The sequence below is a fragment of the Cynocephalus volans genome, chromosome 2, assembly GCF_027409185.1.
Source record: "Cynocephalus volans isolate mCynVol1 chromosome 2, mCynVol1.pri, whole genome shotgun sequence".
Lineage (NCBI taxonomy): Eukaryota > Metazoa > Chordata > Mammalia > Dermoptera > Cynocephalidae > Cynocephalus > Cynocephalus volans.
The window spans coordinates 10,216,994-10,239,032 of record NC_084461.1 but is presented as its reverse complement, the minus strand read 5'-3'; the positions used below and the strand labels follow the sequence as shown (position 1 = coordinate 10,239,032).

At 42.9% G+C, this 22,039-nt stretch overlaps 1 protein-coding gene across 1 annotated transcript in view; it reads left to right on the top strand.

The window, feature by feature from the left end:
- CTNND2 (catenin delta 2) overlaps positions 1-22,039 on the top strand; it is a 934,064-nt gene that overhangs the window by 885,610 nt on the left and 26,415 nt on the right. The window contains exon 19 of the mRNA XM_063085434.1: positions 374-458. Coding sequence (XP_062941504.1) covers positions 374-458 — 85 coding nt within the window. The remainder of the gene's footprint in view (positions 1-373; positions 459-22,039) is intronic.

Here is a 22,039-nt window from a genome sequence, read left to right as displayed (position 1 = left end):
TCTTTTTCTTCTTACCATCAAGATGTTACATGACGCTGCCATTAAACCCCCTGAATCTAGCTCTTCCTAATGGCTGTCTTTTTCATCTTTCTATTCTATTTTGTAGTCAAACGCCAAGTCTGCATTCTGAACTGAATCCCATTTTGAAGTTTCTTTGCCAAATTGTAGCATGTTGTGTCTGTGTCCCTCATGGGTGTGTTGACGAGAAGGGGTGAGGACTGGCGGAACAACCCTTTGCACGCCTCGGGCTGAGAGCAAAGGAGCCAGAAACGCCTCAAGGTGTTGATTCTTGACCTTTACTGACAAGTCAGTGTCAATGTGAAGCCCAGTTGCCCCACTCACCATCCTGTATTTCCTGCCTTTTCTTTATCAGACACTCTCCAAAAGTGGTCAAGGCCGCATCTCAGGTCCTAAACAGCATGTGGCAGTACCGAGATCTGAGGAGTCTGTACAAAAAGGTAAGGCCGGCTTTACCTTCTTGGCTCATGAGCTACACACAAAGTCCAAAGACAATACATGGCCATAGTAATATGCATCGCAGATACAGAGGCCACTTGTCCAACAGCCCCAGTAACTGCAACACAGCTGAAGTGGGAGTCAACAGAGAAGCAAAGAAATAGGCTCACTCAGTGTCCCCCGAATATGTGATGAGATCCATGAACTTTTTGTACTGGACAGACCCACACTCAGAGAGTCTTGCCCTAAATCATCTTACAGGAAAGAAAATTGGCCTATTTTCCTGAGCTCCTATATTCTATAATACACTAAAAAGTAATAAACTGAGGGATTTTACAAAAGAAAAACACTGACAAGAGCCAACAAATACTTTTGGAGAGAAGACAGAAAAAAATATAAAAAGCAATTCAGAAAGTTGAGAATATCACAGCGCAGGAACATTGACTGGAAGACCCAACAGTGTGACCCATGTTCCTAAGCCCCTGACAACCGTAGATTGGAAAGAGGCTCCACATTTGTTCTGAACACTTTCCCGAGGCAGGCGGGAATTTATATCATGCATTTCGAAGGAGTCTTCATCCTCAAAGTGGTTAAAAAATAAAACCTTAAGAGAAATGTCACATCTACAAATTTTGAGTCTATATCTCATTTAAAGTGGTGCCAAATAAAAGATGCATGACTTTTCTTTTTTGGTTAGTAGAAGAGAATTTTTTAACAAACATCTCCCAGAAGTTGTTGTTTTGTCATTTACCAGGCCAGCAAGTGTGGGTAGTTCACATCTGAGTTAACAAATAGGAGCAGAGAACATTGTCAATATTCAAGGAGAAGAGGACAGGCATCAGTCTCAGTGCAGGGATTCAGAAAGCACACACAGGGTCAGGAAGGGCGCATATCCTTTCGCACCTGCCCAAAGCACTTCTTTGCCACCACCTGCCTGCGGCCAGAGTCATTGCTGCGTCCATCCTCAATCTGCCAGCCTGGCTGGTACCCGGCTTATTGGGCAGGGACATGATCTGCAGCAAGAGGCTCCCATCATAGGTCATGAGACCCATCGTGCCAGAGGGAAAATGTGTGTGTTTTTTAAGTCAGTGGGAAAAAGTAATTGTCTATGTATTTCTTTTTCAAATGTTCCTATTCCCTAAGAGGAGGTACGTTTCAGTGGAAACAGAGGATGTAAAATTAAGTGTTAGAGGAGTGTTCTAGGTTAATTATATCCTTTCCTAAGTATTTTTTGCATGTTAAGATTAGCTCTTCATTCAAAATGTCTCAGGTTCCATTCTGTTTTGCTTGAAATTCACATTCCAGCATCCCTAGTTCCTTTTTGGGCTCTTCCAGGAGCCAAATGAAGTCTCTCCCAGGAAGGGGTTTTTCTGCCAAACAGGCAGCCAGACATGAAGAATCCGCTATAAATTAGGAGGGAGCTGTTGGTTCTGAATCACTGGCTCCAGAAGCTTGATGAAATACGACTGCTTCAAAGAAGCCCCACTTCCTCTCAGATCCTGAACATTTTGTCTTCGCTGAAATACACCTTCTCATACTTACGTGCATGGAAGGGAAACAGCTTTTAGAGATTCTGCCACAAGTTATTTGTTGAGTATAGTAGTTCGAGTTGTCCATCTTAGTTTTTTTCTGTGTCAGTATCAGAGTTCAAGAAGGGTAATTGTCTTTCTGTTTCCATGAAGAAAAGGATGTGTTGACAGGAATTTAATGGAGCTAAAACTGAAGAGCTGAAGACGGTTTAAAATGTGTTTCATGTGAGGAAATTCAAGAAGAATAGGCTGGAGAAATCGATGGTCACGTTTTTAGTTGACCCATAATTAAAAAATATTGAGAAAGAATTGTTCTTAATAATTTCCAAATTATGCAGTTGTGAAATGAAACGGGGACCTTTGTGCTCAGTGTCATAAGTGCTGCTAAAAGTAAAGCTCAAAATTCAAAAAAGCTTTCTATTCAAAAAGTCCTTTTGTGAGAAAACCAAATTCATTCATCCTTATGAGCGGCTTTTAATCATTACGGAAATAGATTTCTATTCTGTTCTTCACTGACAATTTACATATCATTGAAAAAATGTCTGATCCATATCTTTTAATTATCCGTGCTTCAAATCTATTTATTAAACATCCATTTAGGCTTAGCAAAGGAAGAGGTCCAATGAAAACATAAGATACGGGAAGCAGCTACTGTGGGTAAAAATGAAATATGGGACAATTATTGGCCACTTCGTTAAGTTCTGAATTAGATGCTAAACATTTTAAAACTGAATTTAAAAAAGGAAAATTATACATCAAAGTGTTGAAGAATGTATAGAATACATAATTAGGAGGTAAGAGATATGGCATTATGGACAAGAGGGAAACATGAGGAGAAAGACAGGGACTGTGATGAGAGCGGCATGCCTCTGGGACAGAATTAGGCCCCTCTGTCACTGCCTTATTTTCCCCTGGACCCCAGACACAGAGGCCAGGATCCCATTTTATTAGGTGTGCTACTCTATTTTACTTAGAGAGACACTTTTAATCAATCAGAATATTCTTCTGGCTGGGTGTGTTGAACATTACAAACCTGCGTTTGATTCATGATACATTTGGAGTTAAAACATATTTATGTTACCTGATCCTTCAACTTTAGTGAGGGCTGGCCTTCTGATTTTTCCGCCTAAGGTAAAATAAGTAACTGCAGAAGAATGTCATCCCATGCAGGCTAAATCATCTTTTTTCAATCAATTTTTAAGTTTAGATAATCACACTAGACCTTTCAAAATTTTTTATCATCTGTATCATTGAAGAAGATATTTTGTAAAGGAAAAGAAGATGAGCCTTAGGAAGAGACTGAATATAGGGGTGAGAGAGAAGCAGGAGATGGAAAGCTCTTGACTTTTTAGAACCTTGGTATGTTAAAAATACATGAGGTCACTGACATAATGGGATGCCTGTATTTGACCATGGTTGAGGACTCTTGGGACTGCTGGTTTTGGAAGAAAGAAGATAAATTTGGGGGGACATGGAATTAAGAGATTATAGAAATCATTGTGTACAAATCCTTAAATGATAATTAATAATCTGTGCAACATCTCCGAGAAGTAGTTATATTGGTCGGGACAAAGACTAAGCCACTGTAACAGACTCAAAACTAAAGAAGCTCCAAATAAACAGGCATCACTTTCCCTCTCACAGAACTGCCCCTGGTCAGGCAGGTGGCCCAGGGCCAGCAGGTGACTCTGGGGTCCATCGTGTTGTTCAGCCTTACACTGGAGTGTTATCCTTGCCTGTGTGGGCACAGCTCCCTGGCTCTGCCCCCTTCTCGTCCCAGCCCACAGGGATAGAGAGGGGAGAAGCTAAGGCAAGGAATGTCTTTTTAAGTAGGGCGTGCAGAAGCTGCCAAACTCCTGCTCCCTCCCCCGGGGTGGGAACTCAGTCCCACAGCCACCCCCAGCTGCAAGGGAGGATGGGAAAAGTAGGTGGCCATGACCCCTGCTAAAACTCTGTGGCAGGAGAAGAAAGGCAGAATCGGCTCCAGCAGTCATTTCCTTTCGTTCAAATACCTTTCATGTCAATTGCAATCAAGACCTAATGAGGCATATTGTTCCACTTTAGGGTGGCTGTGATTATCCAGAACCTCTTACTTATATTAAGCAAAAATCTCTTTATCTGCAACTTCTGCCTTCCAAAGCCATAATGAAAAAGTCCTATTTCTCTTCTCTGTGACAGTCTTCCTGGTTTTGAAGCTAGCCATCACATCTCCACAAGGTCACCTCTCCTCTGGGCCACTCAGGTGGAGGGGAGGAAAGGCAGTATCTTTTCTTACCTATGGCTAGGATTATGGCTGAGGCCCCTATGACAAAAGACAGATTGACAAGAGAAAAGCTCACAAAATTATTTTACATAAGTTTTACATGACCTGAGAGCCTTCCTAAGGAAACAAAGACCCAAAGAAACAGGAAAACTTGTTTATTTTTATACCTAGTTTTGATGAAGAGTGGTCAGTCATGGAGAAAGATTGGAAGGCAGTGGGGTCTCATCAGTGGTAATAAACTGGGGAAGCTCAGAAAGGTCTGTTTGTTCAGGTGCTTCTTTGTGCCTGTGTCTTCAGAGGTAAGGATGTTTTTTCCCTGCAGGTATGGGATGCACCTGTCAAAGGAGGGTCTTAGGATCTGTTTCAGGGCAGAGCAGGTGAAGGGGAGGTGAGAGAGACCTTCCTGCCTCTCCTGCTCAAGTACCAAGGTGCCATATTTTGGGGCGGTGTGTTCTGCATCCCTTCGCAGGCTAAGTTCTGATCTGTCTGTGTTTCCACAACCCTCACTATTGCCGTAGCTTTTCCCATAAGCATGCGAGTTTGTCAACATCTCTTTCATATGTAATGCAGCACCCCCAAGTGAGTATATTCCTGCAAGTTGATCTGAAGCGGAGAAGAATAGGACAGAGCCATGCTCACCTGGTGCTGGGCACTCAACTTCTGCCAGTAAAGCTGGCACCCATCAGATGGGTGTCTGAAAGGCTAGTCATGCTGTTAGCAAGCCCAAGTCCAGCTGCCACCACCACAGAAACAAAAGACTCCAGAGTCAAATGTTTTTGAAAAGGGAAGGCAGCTTTACTCAGGACTGGTAATTCCAAGAGAGAGGGTGGGCTAACCCATCTATCAGGCCCAGATTGACCAAGGGGTTTTTTGAGGAGGGGGTTGAGGGAATGGAAAGCAGGAGGGGGAGATGCGAGCCATGGGGGTTATGTGTAAGGGGCCAGGTGCAAAGTCTCGACAAGGCTCTGTCTGGCTTCTGTTCTCGTCCTTGACATTGTCTTAGGGTCCTGCAGGATTTTGATTTGCTTCAGGGTGGAATCAGCACAGCTTTATTGATGCCTTCCTTGGTTTCTCAGGGTCTGAAAAACAGCTCTATACTTATGTAAATAATGTCATCCTGCCCTGTAACCAAGGTTCAAAATATCAAGTAACCATGGGAAAAGAGGGAACTCAGAGAAATGCATGCTAAGAAAAAAAAAAAAACTGTATCTTTTAAATTTTTTTCAAAGCCCATGCAGTCTTAGGTCCCAACATGACTTTAGTCCTGCTCACTCCAGCAATACTGTTTGGTGAAATACAAAGAGCATATGGCCAGAGGCCTGAGGCACAGCCCTGCCACTTACTAACAGCATGACCTTCGGATCCCCTGCCCATCAGTGAGAACTGACTTTAGGCAGCCACATGGCCCTCTCCTGCTGATGCAGCACAGTGAGTAGGCCTTTGACTGACCAAGTGAATTAGTCAGTTTTCTGTTGCTTATAACAGAATGACTGAAACTGGGTAATTTGTAAGAAAACAAAATTAATTTCTTACAGTTTTGGAGGCTGGGAATTCCAAGGTCCAGGGACACATCTAGACAAGGCTTTCTTCCTGGTGAGGACTCTCTACAGAGTCCTGTGGTGATCTGCGGTGCCATATGCCACTCCTGTGATAACCTACTTATCCATGAACTCATTAATCCCTGAATGGGTTAATCAATTCATGAGGGCATAACCCTCACAGTCCAATCACTTTTAAAGGCCCCAGCTTTCAAATACCATATGGAGCATTAAGCTCCAACCTGAGCTTGGGGCACGTTCCACCTGTAGCACCAGGTCTCAGCCAGCACTCAGAGATGAGCTGGGGTCATTTTGTACCTGTTGAGCGGCCATTCCTGATGCAGAGTCTCCAGAAAAGTAAATGACCTCTTAAAATGGCCTACGGCAGTTCTTGTAGCAGCACAATTTTCTTTGTAGGCAGTTGGACATGCCCTCGGGGCCCTGGAGGTTGGGAGGCCTGGGCCTCTGTGATCCCTGCTGCTGCTTTGTATATCTGAGCCTGTAACTTCCCTCAACTGCTGCATCAAAGAAAATCCACAGCCTCTCACAGAGTCTGTGGCCATCTCTCCCTCAATCCCACTCCTGTCCCACGGTTTTCTCATCCATGAAATGGAAGCCATAATGCACCATCTCACATGGAACAGCAATCATCAAAGTGCTTCGTAAACTGGGAAGTAAAATACCAGTGGGTATTGCTGCAGTTGATCCTAAAACATAGTTTCCTGCCATCCTTCCACAGGCAGCAGGATGTTTGGGTCTGGGAACGTCATGTTGTCATCATCATCATTGCTATTTAGTTCTGCCTACTTTCCTGGCTCCTTTCCCCCAGTTTCTCTACTCTGTCTCTTCCAGCCCCTAGACACCTGCCCAGTGTCCCCTTCCCACAGTCTTTTTCTAAACAGCTTTGCCTGCCAATGACATTTGCATTTTAAGTAGAGTCCCAACAGGAAGAATCCTGCCTGTTAGGGATTTTAGGTAAACCAAATCACAAACATAGGGTTTTATAGGAGGCCATTAATGACAATGAAAGCTGACGTTGGTTTTTGGACATGGCTTAAATACTTTTATTGCATATCGGTGCTGAATTTGCATGTGTGGCAGGTCACCTATGCTAAAGACTCGTGTGAGACTGAGGATCACAGAGAAGTCTAGGGGCAAGATAAGAAGACATGAGCTCAAGCCTTGCATAGTAAATATCAAGCCATGTTTTCCCCAAGAGTCCCTGCCATGAGCCTGTGTATTTCTAGTTTGGAAACGCTGTGGCAAAATGGCATCATTCACATAAACAGTCTTCTCGTGACTTCCATGAGATCCCCATGCCCTGTGTTGCTTGGGCTCTCAGAATGCACCATCCCCACCCTTCAGGGACTCATCTTCCTATTCCTTCTTAAATGTCGATGACGTCCCCCAAGGCTCTATGCTTAGGTCTTTCTCATCTCATCCACGCCTCTTCCTGGGTGACCATAACTCATCCCCTAGGTTCAGTTTCCAACCATATGTAATGGTTTCCTGAATCCATTTCTTTAGCCCCAATCTCTCTTGCCATATCTAGCCACCTGCTAGATAACCTGCTCAAACATCTGCAGCACCTCACTGAAATCATTCCAGACAGGCCTGTTTATCCTGGAGGTAGCTCCTCTTCTCGCATTCCCTGACCCCATCAGTGACCAGCACAGCTTTCCACCCCTCACCTTAGTCAGTCCCCAGGAGCCGTCCCTGGCTCCATCTTCTCCACGCATCTGCATTCAGCCCACCTGAAAACCCCAGACCGCAGTTTCCAGCCCCCGCTTCCTACGCTCATGTCCATCAAGAGCTGTCTCTTGTCTTCTGGATTATTGTCCCAGATTCCTAGTGGGCTCCTCACCGTCAGACTTGCTCCTCACCAGCCCACTCTCCAAAGGGTGGCCAGGGTGAATTTTCTAGAGAGCAACTCTGATTAAATTACTTCTCGGAGCCAACAATTTCAGAGGCCTGATCACCCCCAGAAAGACTCCAAATGTCTTAGCCCATGAGGCCTTTTGAGGGTAGCCCCGGCCTCTGTCTGGCTCTTCCCTGCTCTTGCCAGCACTCAGCCAACAGCGTCTCCTAACTTCTGTGTCCCCAGCTCTCCCAATTTCCCCAACCTCCAAGCCTTTCCACAATCTGTACTTCAAGACTATCCCACTTGCCCACCTAAATGTTCATTTTTCTCACATCTTTTATATGACTTCCCTTGAAAATTATTTTCCTGACCTCTCCCTAGTTCTGAACTAAGGTCACCCTTATTAACCTGAAATAATTGTAAACCAGATTATTTTGAATGAATAAAAAAGTTAAATTCACACTTTTAAAGAATGACTTTTAAGTATTATAAGTAGCTTGAACCTATAGCTAAAATTGTGGCAGCATAATGGTGCTATAATATTTAACGACTAGATAACATGTATTTTTCTTTTTCTTTTTCTTTTTTACCTCACTTTATTTTAATTGTATCATTTATCAGAACAGCAACTATTAACTATTAACATACAAAGTACCATTCAGCTCAACTGCAGGTATAGGCAGTGACAAGTATCAAATTCTTAGAAGAATCACTTACTCCCACAGTCTGTCCAAATGCATTAACCTAAAGACAAGTTTATAAATAGCAAATATGATTTTCACATTGCAGCTTTCTCAAGCAAGTGTGTATAAGTGTGAAGTCCTGCTGATGGGTCATTTCCACAGTTTCTTTCTATTCTTTATGCATTCATTTTCTTGACTTTGGTAGAGATATTTATTTCTGCAGAGCAGGGGTTTTTTTTGTCATCCACCATTTTTACAACACTCTGTGAATTAGTATTACTCTTTATGTTTATGAAACAGTAATGTTTGAATTGAAATATCTCTTCAGTACAATTCCTTGTGTCTTCTGCTAAGTCTCACCATTGTCAAAGGGCTTTTGGTTATAATCATTTTCCTGCAACAACAGCTAAATTCAACTCCTGGGTTTCAGTGTAACACACCCTCTTTATAGTTGGCCGTGTAAACCCTTGGCTTGAAAGTCCTGGTCATTTAATGAGGGTGGGGTGCACTGTAGTCAGTGCATTTCCTTATCACTATTTACAGCCACTTAACATCATGCTGTTATCAATCTGAGCCTGACGTGCCTTTCCTGAAACGTTCACAGTGCCATATAACATGTGTTTTTCTTATTAGAAAACAATTTTTCTTGGTTCAGATCATTATATGGGAGGTTTTGCACCATGAACTTACATCATAAGTCATTTCTTCCTAAAAACTGCAACAAAACTTGCCCCCAAATCTGGTACAGTTAATGTCAATTCCTAACTAACAGTTTTGGACTAAGGATTACCATACATGTATATTATGCGAAATTCTATGAAGAAATGCTTTATTAGTATGTGCTAAAAAACAGGAATGCAGTAAATGAAATAAGAGAAATCATACCTATGTCTTTGACAAAAATAAAGAACATAGATTGTTTTAACCTTTGAAAAAATTATGATTCTTAGTTTACTTGAACTACTATTAATCTGTTACCCAAAATTCTAAATTTTGCTTTTGGATACCAGTATCTATAAAGGCTTTAGATGCAACCCTCAGCTTAGAAAATTGAAGTTTATCTCAACCCCAGCTAATATGGATTGCTGTTTTATTGGTCCTCATGAGGCATTAAGACCATGACTTATTTAGTAGGGCTTCCTGAACACAAATTCAGTAACAGGCTTTGGTTTTAAATTTTATGTGGCCCATTTTGCTTTCAAAGTATTATTTACATAGCAGTCACTTAAAAAGTAAGCTTGTTTATTACTTGAACTCAGATTTTTTTGTTGTTCTTTTAGAGAGTTTGCTGTTTTCTTTTTTCTTAGAAGTATTTCTTAAGAGCAGTTTTAGGTTAACAGCAAAATTGAGAGGCAAGTACAGAGAGTCCTGTGTACCCACTGCCCCCACATACACAGCCTCCCCGACTACCAGCATCCCCCCAGAGTGATACATTTGCTACAATCAATGAACATGCATTGACATACCATAATCACCCCACATCCATAGTTGACATTAGAGTTCACTCTTGGTGTTGCACATTCTGCGGGTTTGGACAAATGTATAATGACATGTGCATCCACCATTATAGTGACATACAGAGTAGTTTCACTTCCCTAAAAATCTGTGCTTCTCCTATTCAATCTAGACTCAGGTTTGAACAAGATTTAGCACATAGTTTTTAGGCTTTGGATCAAAATCTTGCAATTATAGAAAAGTAGTACTATGTTAATTGTTAATTATTAAAAATGCAAACAAGATCTTCATGTTCGTTCTCATATTGGGGCAAAATAACCTCTTATTAAAGAATTATAAACAGCATGCCTGAATGTTTCACTGGCCCGTGAATCATTTCTACCTGATCAGACTTGGCCCCTAGGTCAAGTCACAAGCCAGCATGTTCACCTCCCATGACATCTGTCTGGTGTGTGACTCATTCCTAAATTCCCAGATTGAACATGCCAGCTTAGCACAGCAGCTTTTTGTGGTCCCTCAGCTTCCATCTGCACCTCCACACCCACATGCTGGTCTCGGAGTCTCAGTGGGACTTAGCTGGTGGGGCCACTCTGCCCCATCGGAGATTCTAGGCATCCCCAGGCTGCTCTAGAGGGTTCTGAGAACAGCCGCAGTACCAACCTGGGGTTATCTCTGGCCATCTTGTATGATGCCATGGGGACCCTTTTCAGGGTAATGGAACTACAGGGAAATCATGTAGCTCCAGGTACAGTGAACCCTGCTCTGTCTTCTGAGACAGACTGGTCCTGAGATCGAGTGGAAGAAGTGGCAGGAAGCCTCGGGGCAGTGAGATGCACGTGCATCTGAGTGTCGGGTGCTGAAGAAACCAGGTGGAATTGAGGGGACGCCACCCCAGTTCTCCTATTCCCTTGCTTCCCCATGGCTGCTTTCCTGGAAAACATGCTAGGCTCTTAAAACAGACCCTGTACAGTTCCCATGGAAAGGGACAGGACAGTTCCTGTTGTCAAATGGTGGGTGATTTTTCCAGTGTTAGCTTGTGTTACTCATCCTCTCTATGAATGAATTAAAATCCTTAGCTCATAAATGAAGGGATCAAATCACAGACAGATCAAGTATCAGAATCAAGCTCTTGTTGACAATCGAGGGGGTTAGAAACCAGACTAACTCCCCCGCACTAGTATTCATGGCCTGACGTTTTCATGCTTGCCCCTCTCTGCCCCACGTGAGGCATTGCTCCTTGCAGGAAGAACTGATGTCTCGAGGAATGCCAAACCACTCCTGCTTGAAACTGAGTAAGGTCATCTGAATAGAGATATTGTATTCACTATCGCCCGCCATTCAATGAAAGAAACAAAACATAAAACTAATCTCTAAATGTCCTTCCTTTTCTTGCCGGGGAAGATAGACTCTCGGGTTGCATGTACCATTCAGCAGCTGACTAATGAGCTTCGATAGGAGTGAGTCCTGCCTTTGATAGGATGGCCTGCCTCACACAGGGCTCTTGGCTCTTCCTGCTGGTGTTTTCATTTCATTGACTCTTGCCACCATTGTGTTCATGAAACAAGGAATCAATAAGTAATTATGCATAGGTAAGGGAATGCCTGCAGATTTCCTCAAATGTCCAAACCATATTGGATGTGAGAGTGCACGCAGCCCTGGTATTGTCTTTCACTGCCTGTGGGAGACTTACCACTCTACGAGAGCAGTAGCCCTGGTTCCTGCCAATTGAAGTTAGGGGCTTGTGCTGAACATCCCTTCATCACCCTCATCTGCTGGATATGTAAAAAACAATGCTAGATTCCAATGAGAATTAGAAAGGTATTTTGAATTATAGTAAAAACACAATATGGTCAAAATTCAAAATTCTGATCTTTAAACTTTGCAGTTTAAAAGAAGGTTGAGGAATACTTTAGTACTTCCTTTAGCATGTTGCCATTTTGAGAATTAACAGATTTTACTTTCTGAGTTTAGAAGATAATGATGGAAAAACAATAATTTCTCTACAGAAATAGATTAAACTACTAAATGTAGAGCTGTTGTTTTATCAAGGCAATTGCTTACCAGTAATGTATTAATCTTTCTACTGTGCTGCAAAATTCTTCACCAAGAGATGATCAGAAAAACATAAGGATTTTTGGCCAGATTCCAAAATAACCCCAAGGCTAGTGTCCTCCACATTTACAACGGTAACTCTTCAAGTTCTTTCTTTTCTAAATCACTTGATGTCAAGTTAGGGTAGAAAACAAAAAGGCTAAGGCTAAACTCAGCTATGATCCTGTCTCCTCCATAAATCTGGGCATTTACTCATTGATGTTTGCATCGACAAAGAAAGTCTTTCTTCATGAGGACCCTGACCTCTCTGAGACAATTCTCAGACACTCATCATATGATCCCTGTCCAAAAACAAAGGCACAAATGGGAACAGAAGCAAAAATCAATTGTGCAAAAGTGGAAATCGATACAGTTGCTAAACAAGAAGTGACTCAGTTATAGCTACTGCTGGGATAGATCCCCAGGTCAGAGGAAATCCCACACAGCAGTGCCCAAACTAAACATTTCCTCTGTAATTCTATTCTTCTGCAAGGCTTCACCCATTACATTTTAAATCAAAACCTACAAAATACCCCACAGAGGAAAGGCAGAAAAAAGGCACTGGCTCAGCAACTAGAAAACTCAGAAAGTTTAAATGTAAGTCTACATCCATTCTTGATGCTTACTTTGAGCAATTCATTCAAACTTACTCTTTTTTGGTGCATGCCAGTAGATTGGGTGGTAAGAATCTTAATTTGCTTGAGAGACAGCATGACCAGTTTCTTCTCTCTTCCTGGCTCCATCTTGTCTCCCTCTCAAAAGCTGTGCCTTCCCCTCTCCCAATGCCCCCCAACAAGGTCGAGCTAAGGGGATGGGGAACTTGAGGAGAGGAGATCAGAGCCTGGCCTATGGAGGATGTTTACGTGCTGGCTCTTTCTCTCGTGGGGGCAGTGGTGTGGTTGGCTCAGAGGCACCATTCTCCAGCTGAGGACCTCCCAGCTGTGGATACCTGGCCTGGACCTGGCCTCCTCCAGCCAACTGCTCAGAACTCTCCACCAGCCTCAGGCCTCTGCTACTCCACTGCACGTAGACCAGGGTGGATACAAATTCTGTGCCTTGTAGCTTGTGTAGTTTTGGAAGTCCTGTTTATGAAGAAGAGTAGAGTTTGTGAATACAAAATTATGTACAGGCCTTGGAAGGGGCCATTGCAGTAGTGGACCTGAAACATAAGCTTCGTGAGCTCTATGGTCATTTCACCTCTGGCCCTGAGTCTAGGGGCCATCCTGCTGATGTCCTTGAAGACACCAAACCCTGCAACCCCCAAACTCCAGGGAGGTCATGGTCAATCTCTTTGGACAAGTAAAAACTCCCTGGGCTTCAGGAAAAGAAGGACAGGAATGCCCAGCCCTTGACCATCTCCAAGGAAGTTTTCCTCCACCCACTAGTGAATTCCCAGCCTAATCTCTTATAATCTGGACATGGGTCATGTCCTAATACCACAGAACCCTATTTTACCGACCACTTTTGCAACTCAGGATGGATGGTCTAGCATTTTTCTTTGAAAAATGTGGGGCAATGGAGCATCTATTATTCCCTGCCTTGAGACCTTAGCCAAAGTAGGGACAGTAAGGAAATCTCATTAACATTCTGTCATAGTACCTTATCACAGATATGTAATATCATCTGTAAGTTTTCCACAGTTCTAATAAGTTGTGTCTAGTAACCTAAAATAAACATGGCTTAAAGAACATTAGAAATTATTACCCTGTATGTGGGCTGCCTGTTGCCGTGCTAACAAATTTCCACAAACTTCATGGCTTTAAAACCCCACCAATTCGTGATCTTACAGCATGAGAGGTCAGAAGTCCAAAATGGGCTTGACTGGGCTGAAATCAAAGCATTGGCAGGGATGCACTCCCTCTAGAAGTCCTCTAGAGAATCTTCTCCCTGCCTTGCCCGGTTTCTAGAGGCAGCCTGCATTCCTCGGCTGGCGGCCTCCCCTCCATCTTCAAAGCCAGCAGTGAATCTCTTTTTGTGTTTCCATGGTCACATCACCTTCTCTCACTGATGTGACCTCCTGAATTTCTCTAAGGAGAAAGGACTTTTGTGGTGATATTGGGCCCCCACCTGGATATTCAGAATGATCTCGCCCTTCAAGATCTTTAACTTCACCACATCTGTAAAGTCCCTCTTCCCACGTAAGGCAGCATACCCACAGGTCCTGGGGGTTAGGATGGGGATACCTCGGGGGGTGGCATTATTCGGCCTCCCTCACCCTCTCACGTGAGGCGCTGATGTAACGCCTCCCCGAGTCAGAGACTCGGCTCCCCCTAACTCGATGTCCTCATCTTCAGTGTCCACGTTGGCTCTCAATCTATCCACATTCCAGACAACTGGAAGAGAACAGAGCCAGGCAGAGGGCAGGCTTTTCTTTTTGGGGACATGCCTTTTTCGATACTTCCAGCCTTCATCAAGTGATTACTCTCGCTGCCTGGGGGCCGAAGAGAAAAGCAGAGGTTTTTAGTACAAGGTGGGAAAATGAAAAAAAAAGGCTACCAAGATGTTTATGCCCCGGACACCTCTGCTACATACAACACCAGTACTCCTTTTGAATATCTGTGCCCAGTTTTTATAAAAGCCACATTCTTGAGAGACCCTGTAGTGCTTTCATTTCATTGAAAAGGCTTCTACTGTAATTGCCCACTGGCCTCAACGTTGAAAACTACCCCAAGTCCATGACTCCTTAGCCCTGAGCAGGGAGGCCAGGTCAGTGGGAAAAGTAGATGTATAAGTTTTCAGGCTGTCTTGTAGCTTGAACTAGGACAGCAGCAGCTGAGAAAGGAAGTGAGGAGACAGAATGTGGAAATGCCCCAGGGGTTCCTTGTGGCTGCTCCTTGCCTGCCACAGCCCAGTGTCTGCGACAGGCTGCCAGTCGTCCCTGTGGTGAAGCTTGATGAATCCACAGTTCTCATATACTCCTCTGAGAGAGCCACTCCTGCTGTGCCCACCGCTAGTGCTGCACCTAACCAGATGACTGATGTGCCACTGGGAAAATATGTAGCATCGGAAAAATGAAATGCCCCTCAGGTGGGTTTTGCTCTGTGCCGTTCTGTACTCTACCACCCCCATTTTCTCACTCTCCTGATTTAATACCGTGTGATTCTTCTTAGAACCATCCTCTCAATCCTCTTAGCAAAGACCATTTCTAGTTACTTGCATTCGTTAATTCATTCAACACACATTTATTGCATACCTCCTGTATCCTTGGCTCTCTTCTAGGTTCTAAAAATACAGGAGAGACTATATCCGTATTGGGTTACCTTTCCCCCGTTACATAAAAACATTCATTTTAACAATTGTTTCTTGATTGTTTTATTTTATGCTTGTTTTTATTGGGTTCTATTCTAAAATAGGAATATATATATTTTCCCTACTTACGGTCCAAGTTTCTTGTTAAGTCACTTTCTCTGAGCAAGAACCTCATTGTGTCTGTCCATTTTCCTCTTTCCTGTTTCTCTAGCCTGTCCCTCTGGTCCCTCTTTCTCTATAGATATACATTCTCTTTCTGCTTCTATCTTTAAAAAAAAAAGAAAAGAAAGAAAGAAAACTATTCTCTTTCAACCACTCTTCTCCACTTTCACCTTCACATTTGCCACCCTTCACAGTGAAGTTTCTAGAAAGGCCGGAGCTCACTCCTGTGCCTTTCTCACTGTCCTTTTCTGCCTCGGCCCCTGTGGTCAGCCTCCACTGAAAGCACCCCTCATTGCAGGTTTAACCTGCCCCGTTGTCTGGGTGAGGTAGGCAGGGCTCCCAGCTGCAACACACAGACCTAAACAACTAATGATCCAACTGTTGTTTATCTTCTTGCTCCTATACCATCCCAGACAGGTGTTCAGGTGGGCAGGTCAGTTCTCCATATGGATGTTCAGGACCCAGACTCTTCCTTCCACCTGGGGCTCTATCACACTGGAAGGCCTGCGACCACAGCTAGCAACAGCACATGTCCCTCACCTCACCTCCACTGGCCACCTCTCCATCACATGGCCATAGGAAGCCATCAATAGCCATAAGAGGCCATCACATGGCAAGAGAGGCTAGGACACTGGTCTGGGTGCATGTCCAGGAAGAAAAGCAGATGGATTGCGGACAACGGTTATCAGTCTCTGACACATCGTCCTCCATTAAACAGTCTCATTCTGGGCTTTTCTGTCACTACTCTCTGCTCATTCTCCTCTCTTACCTTGCAAGCTGCTCCTTCTCAGCCTTTTTTGCAGACTGCTGTCTTCCCTGAAGCATGTGCTTTGTACCCAGTACTTCCTAATGTAGATGATCTCACCTGCTCCCATGGTTTTGAAATACATTTGAATGTCAGTGGTGTCCACATTTATTTCTGTATCTGGTCTTCACTCCTGAACCTTAAGCCTATATGTACAACGAGCGACGTGACATCTCCACTTAGACAGCTCGTGAGCTCCAGCTGTCCACACACGCAACACTTAGCTCTTGATCTCTTTCCCCAAATCTACTCTTTCTCAGTAAACAGCACCCAACCTACTTGTGGATCTCTTAAGAAATCTGAGTTGTCTAATTAACACCTTCTTGTGCCTATCTCCACTATATTAATCACCAAACCCTATTGATTTATTTCCTAAATATCTCTCAAGTCCAACTACATCTCCCATCTTCCATCATCTGTCCCTGGTCCTGGTCCAATTGCTGCCTAACTGGTTTTATGGAATTAACTTCATGAACTTCAACCTATTTTCAGCCTTCAGAATACACTTTTGTAAATCCAAATATCTGCCCTTGCTGTCTTCTGGTTAAAACTCTTCAGCAGCTTCCAGTTTCTCTCAGGATAAAGTCTTACCCCCATCTCCAAGTTTGTCTCCCCCCACCTTCTCCTCTGTCACTTTGCTTCAGCCACACTGGCCTTGCTTCTCTTTCCTCCCCCTCTGCAGGCACAGGGCTGTGCCCACCACAGAGCCTTTGCAGTGCGTGCACACAGGTTAGTCCCTCAGCCAGGAGCGCCCACCTCTTTCTCCATTCTCGCCGCTGTGCCAGCACAGTGCTAGCTAGTTATTTATGTTACTGGATAAAAGCACAGGTGCAGCTAGCTACCTACCCCAGAGTGCAAGCTCAGCAGAGGGCACGTTCAGCGACTCTGCGTCCATTTCCATTATCTGAAGCATTTTCAAGTAGGATGGAACACGGAGCCTCCCAGTTGGAGCCGAGGGTGAGCTCAGAATTTATCAACCACTGATGTTTGTAAAATACCCAACTTTTCATAAGTCAAAATGACTTCAGTAAGAGATGTACATTGGATTCATATTTGTAAACCTGAAGACTAGACTGTTAGTTTCATCCCAAATTTAGTGTTGCAGCAGCACTAATTGGAACACAAAGGACGTTGTTAAAGATCATCCAGAATAGATCTTTGTTTTAAGGCCTCAAAAGTGAAGCCAGGGAAATAAGAGGACTGATTTGGTCTTGTTTTAATTTCTTAAGCATTTTTATTTCTTTGTTTTTGTTTTTTGCATTCCATTAGTACCAATTAACTCCTCGAAGTTAACAATGGCATATGTTTTCTTCAACTAAATCATACACATTTCTTTCCAACTTGTCACATCCTGGTAATTCCAGTTCCAAGAAATTGAACTCCTAAAATGGATTTACACAGTGTTTGCTTTTATTTTTTTTCCATTTATTTTATTTGTTTTAAAATGGAAACATAATTGATAATACATATTTGTGGGGTACAGAGGTGTCTATCAATGCTTGTGTATGATATGTGATGATCAAATCAGGATAATTAACATATTCATCATTACAAAATGTAATCATTTGCTTTTAAAAGATGATAGTGCAAAAGATCCTTAAGTATACTGTACCTTTATGTATCCAAATCAATTTAATTAAATTTCATTAGAAGCAACAGGGCTGAAACAAACTAATGAAAGCAACTGTGGTGGTATTTATTTCTGCATTATATTGCAAATACTCCCTTTTGGCCCTTAAAATTTAGTTTAAATATTTAACTCTAATAGCTTTTGGAATTGTTGATAGAATTAGTTTTAATGAATCTTTAACAAACAGTTTACCTTAAAAATAGATGGAAGCTTGTTTTATTACAGCAAAGAGGAGCTGGAGGATTTGTTGATATGTAAAATCTGGCTTGGTCGTCAGTCCCACGGACTGTGCCTCAGAATATTCTAGCTGCATTTTTCCTATTTAAAACTGTTTATTGAAATCAGGTGGTATGTATAAATACCACTTATTTGGAATCCTGTTTTTCCTCTGCTTACTATGATTACATACATAGGTTTATTCCACTTAAAAATGACTGGAAAACTGGCACAATTTTGAGCAACCAAGTTTTTGATATGCGAGTATTAACGTCTTAGCTGGTTACCTTTTTCAGAGGATGGCAACAGCTCACGTTTTGACTTTCGTTTGAAAAATAGGTCCCTGACGAAGAAGTCTTGTTTGCACGTGTAAGAGGCAAGCTCTAAGTGTTCTGGGTTGGTGCGTGGGTGAGCGTGGGTTGCTAAAAGCCCAATGGACTTGACCGCACTTTTCTTTCTATCTCAAGTCACTCAAAGAAAATTAGAATTGACAAGCTTTATGGACTGTAGAGCCTTCAAGGACAATTGAGGCGAAAAGCTTGTATTTGTTACTTCAGCATCAAATGTCTCTGTATGACCACTGAGAAATCCTTGTTTAGAGGCCAAATAAATCTTACCAGATAAAGGAAGTTCCAGAGCTGTTTATAACACAGGGAGACAAAGACCAATGACCAGACACTGGCCAACAGTGTCCTGGTATTTATTTGGGGTTCCAACTGATATTCCCAGTGTAAATAAACACTATTTCATTTCAGGGTTAATTATTTACTGAAGCTTTGAGTGAGAGATGACCATTATTATAGGAAAAGATTTGTTGAATGTAACTTCTAAGGATAGAAGACAAAACTTCTAAAAGTCATTTTGGAAACAGAATTGTCAACAGAAACATCAACAATCCGCTTGCCATCGCAGCCGTGGTTACTGCTCACTATGCCACCCTCCACCGCACTGTGGTCTACTCTCTAAAGGGTGCCTTCTCCAGAAGCAGAGGTCAGAGGCCACAGTACAAGTAATTCAAAATTCTGTTCCTTGTTAAATCCCTTCTCCTGAAGTGCATTGAGGAGACTTTGGTATTTAACCCCTTTTCTCTCTCCCTCATTACAAATCCTCCAAACCTTCATTTTAACAGCCTTGAGGTCTCTGCTCTTGTCTCTCACCTTCTCTCTAAGCTCTTGAGTGAACATATTGAGGCAATTTTCCTCCCCGATCCTTTTTCCTCCTACTCCGTCTGGGAGTGGTGTTCTCCATCCTTTTTTTTGATTCATCAGGGAATAGGAGGTGGACTCAGCTCCTCAAATGGCAACAACAGATGCTCCCTGGTAGTCGGCGGGAGGCAGGAGTCTGTGGACATTCCCACCTGGGTCATTCTCATTGCATCTCATCTAAAGTCTCTTTACCCTCCTGTTGACATGCTCTGCACACTTTCTGGAGTCCCGACTGGTCATCACTGTTCCCTGCCCAGTGATGGTCCCACAGAAGCCAGTCTAGTGGGTACGTTCTGGAAGTGGGTGTGGGCTGCTGTACCCAACCCTAAAAGAAATTGGAGCCTATCTAATGAGAAATGTGACACACCCTCCCTTCTCATCCTTGTTTCCTGGTTCTCCTGAGGATTTGCATTTGGGGAGAACAGAGTGCACTTGCTCTGGGCAATACTTGATTTTTTCTGAGCTGCGGGGTGTAGGAAGTGGTAGAGATGGGAGTAATGAGCTCCATGCTCAGACGGACATGAATAGAATCAGCACCAATCCAGGGTCCAGATGCGCAGATAGACGCTTCAAAATTATTTTCAAGACTGGTTAAAGAGGAGGCGATTTACATACCTCACATTGAAACATGGGCTGCTGGAGAAATTCCCATTTACGATGGAGGAGCAAGCCAAAGGCTACTTTTCTGTTTCTGTTTGTTTAGGTGCTGTTTCACCTAAACTGACACTGCCATCTGCCCAGCTGCAAGTATGTCATAAAAGACAGATGTACTGCCAGCGGAAGATGATTCTGATGAGGTCGCTCTAAGCTAAAATTTAAAAAATCATAAGGCTTTAATTATCTTCATTTGTTGTAGAACAATAGAGTATAAGACTTATAGAGGCTAGTTGTAAGACCTGTGAAATTATCATTTCATTTTATAATAATTAATACTGTTATCTTAAATCACTGAATCCAACTAGCATTTGTTAGGCACTCTGTGTTCCAGGTCTTATGCTAGGTACCAGGACTTCAGAGATAAGCAAGGCACCATCCCTGCCTCACAGCTGGGAAGACAGACAGGATTACAAGAGTCTCCGGTGTGGTGTAAAAGCATTTTGTTAGTAGCAGGGGAAAAACAACTACTTGCATTACTAAAAGCTCGCCCAAACCTCAGAGGCATGATTCACTTAGCAGTACTGATTTAACAATCATGTATTGACTGCCTCCTGTTTACCTAGCACAAAACTGAGCAGGATACGATTTGACCGGTAGAAAAAAGGAAGTGCTTTGCTAGGTCTTAGAGCTGCTTGATCAAAAGTGTGGATGTGTGAAATTGAGTCACACAGTCAGTGAATGCTGGGTGATCAGGTATAATTGCAGCACCTCTCTGCCCTGAGGTTGTGACGTATCTTTGTTCCTAGAGAATTCAACCTTGAGAATGCCTTATCTGACATTACCAAGTGGAATAGGAGACTGAAGAGCCTCCTAGGATTTAACACTTTAAAAAATGTATTTGTGTACCCCAATTAGTAGTCACTACCACCTGTGTAAAGAAATTTGAAGCCAATGGTTCAAAACTGTGGCCATTCATTAGCATCAACTGGGGGCAAAGGGGGAGGTTTTGAAAATAATGGTGCCCAGACCCTATCCAGAACAATTTAAACAGAATCTCAGGGAGCGGGGCCCAGGCATTAGTTTTTTTAAAACTCCCTTAGCTGATGTGTCATGTTGCCTTTAATTTATGGCAAAGAAGCTGAGACAGAGCTTATCAGAAATTATATTCCTAATGTGCACTGGGAGAGAAGGGCTGACTGCTGACAGCTTTCTAATTCCACCTCTCCATCGACTGAGACACCAGAGTTAGCAAGTCAGTGGTGAGAAGACATTCGTGAGAGCAGTGCTGAGCTTTGACAAACAGCCACCTTGTCCTTTACACACAAAGCTAGCCCAGTCCTGTGCTGATCTGAATTGAATGTCATGTACAGTGTCCTGAATAAGAAAGCTGTGGAACCAGTGTGTGTTATTTATCCTGACCTCGTGCAGACCAGTCTGAAAGCTATTTAGTCCCTACATTTTTCTTGGAGATGTTTATGAGATGTTCAGAAATATAAATCGGAGATGTTATAAATTCAGGGACCTCAAAATACTAATGGGGAAGATCTGTAGCAACTGAACAGAGGGACCATGACCTAGACATTCCGTGAAAATCAAAACATGAGACTGGAAGATGAACATGGCCTTGATTCCCGTGCACTCCGAACCACTGAAAATGCCTGTGCAGATGATTGTAGCTTTGGGGAATAGCACAATTTCATAAAGAAACTCGTCAGAAACTTTAACACAGAAGCTGAAACTGGTGGAAGGACAGTAAAAGGATAAGATAAAGAAAATCAGATTATTCCTGGCAGCAATTTAAAGTTCAATGACTTTGAACTCCTCGTTTGGATTTCTATCTCTATATACTTGGAGCAATTTAACAACCTCCAGTTTTAAGTTTAATGTGTTAAAAATAAAAACCAATTTGAGGCACAGATACCGTATCATATTTTGACAGCTTAGCTGGGTCTTAAGCTGAAGGGCACCACTTCTGGGTCGTTCTGCTGAAGGTGAAGGGTAGACATTAAAAGAGTTCCTTATCTTCAACATTAAGGATTTATGGTCCTTCCCTAGTTACTGTTAGCTATTCCTACTCTCCGTTTTTCTTCCCCGAGCTTTCTTATTTTGTCTAACCCCTACATTCATTGGGATAGTGCGTAGCAGAACTGTGGCTAAGCACTCAGCATAAAAGAATTCATGAAAAAGCCTCTGGCCTACCGTGAGTTAAAATTTCTACAAGAAAAAAATAGTGAGTAAGGAGGCAAATAATGACTAAAAAGATATGAGGTCTACGTATTTATATAAACCACCTTCAAGA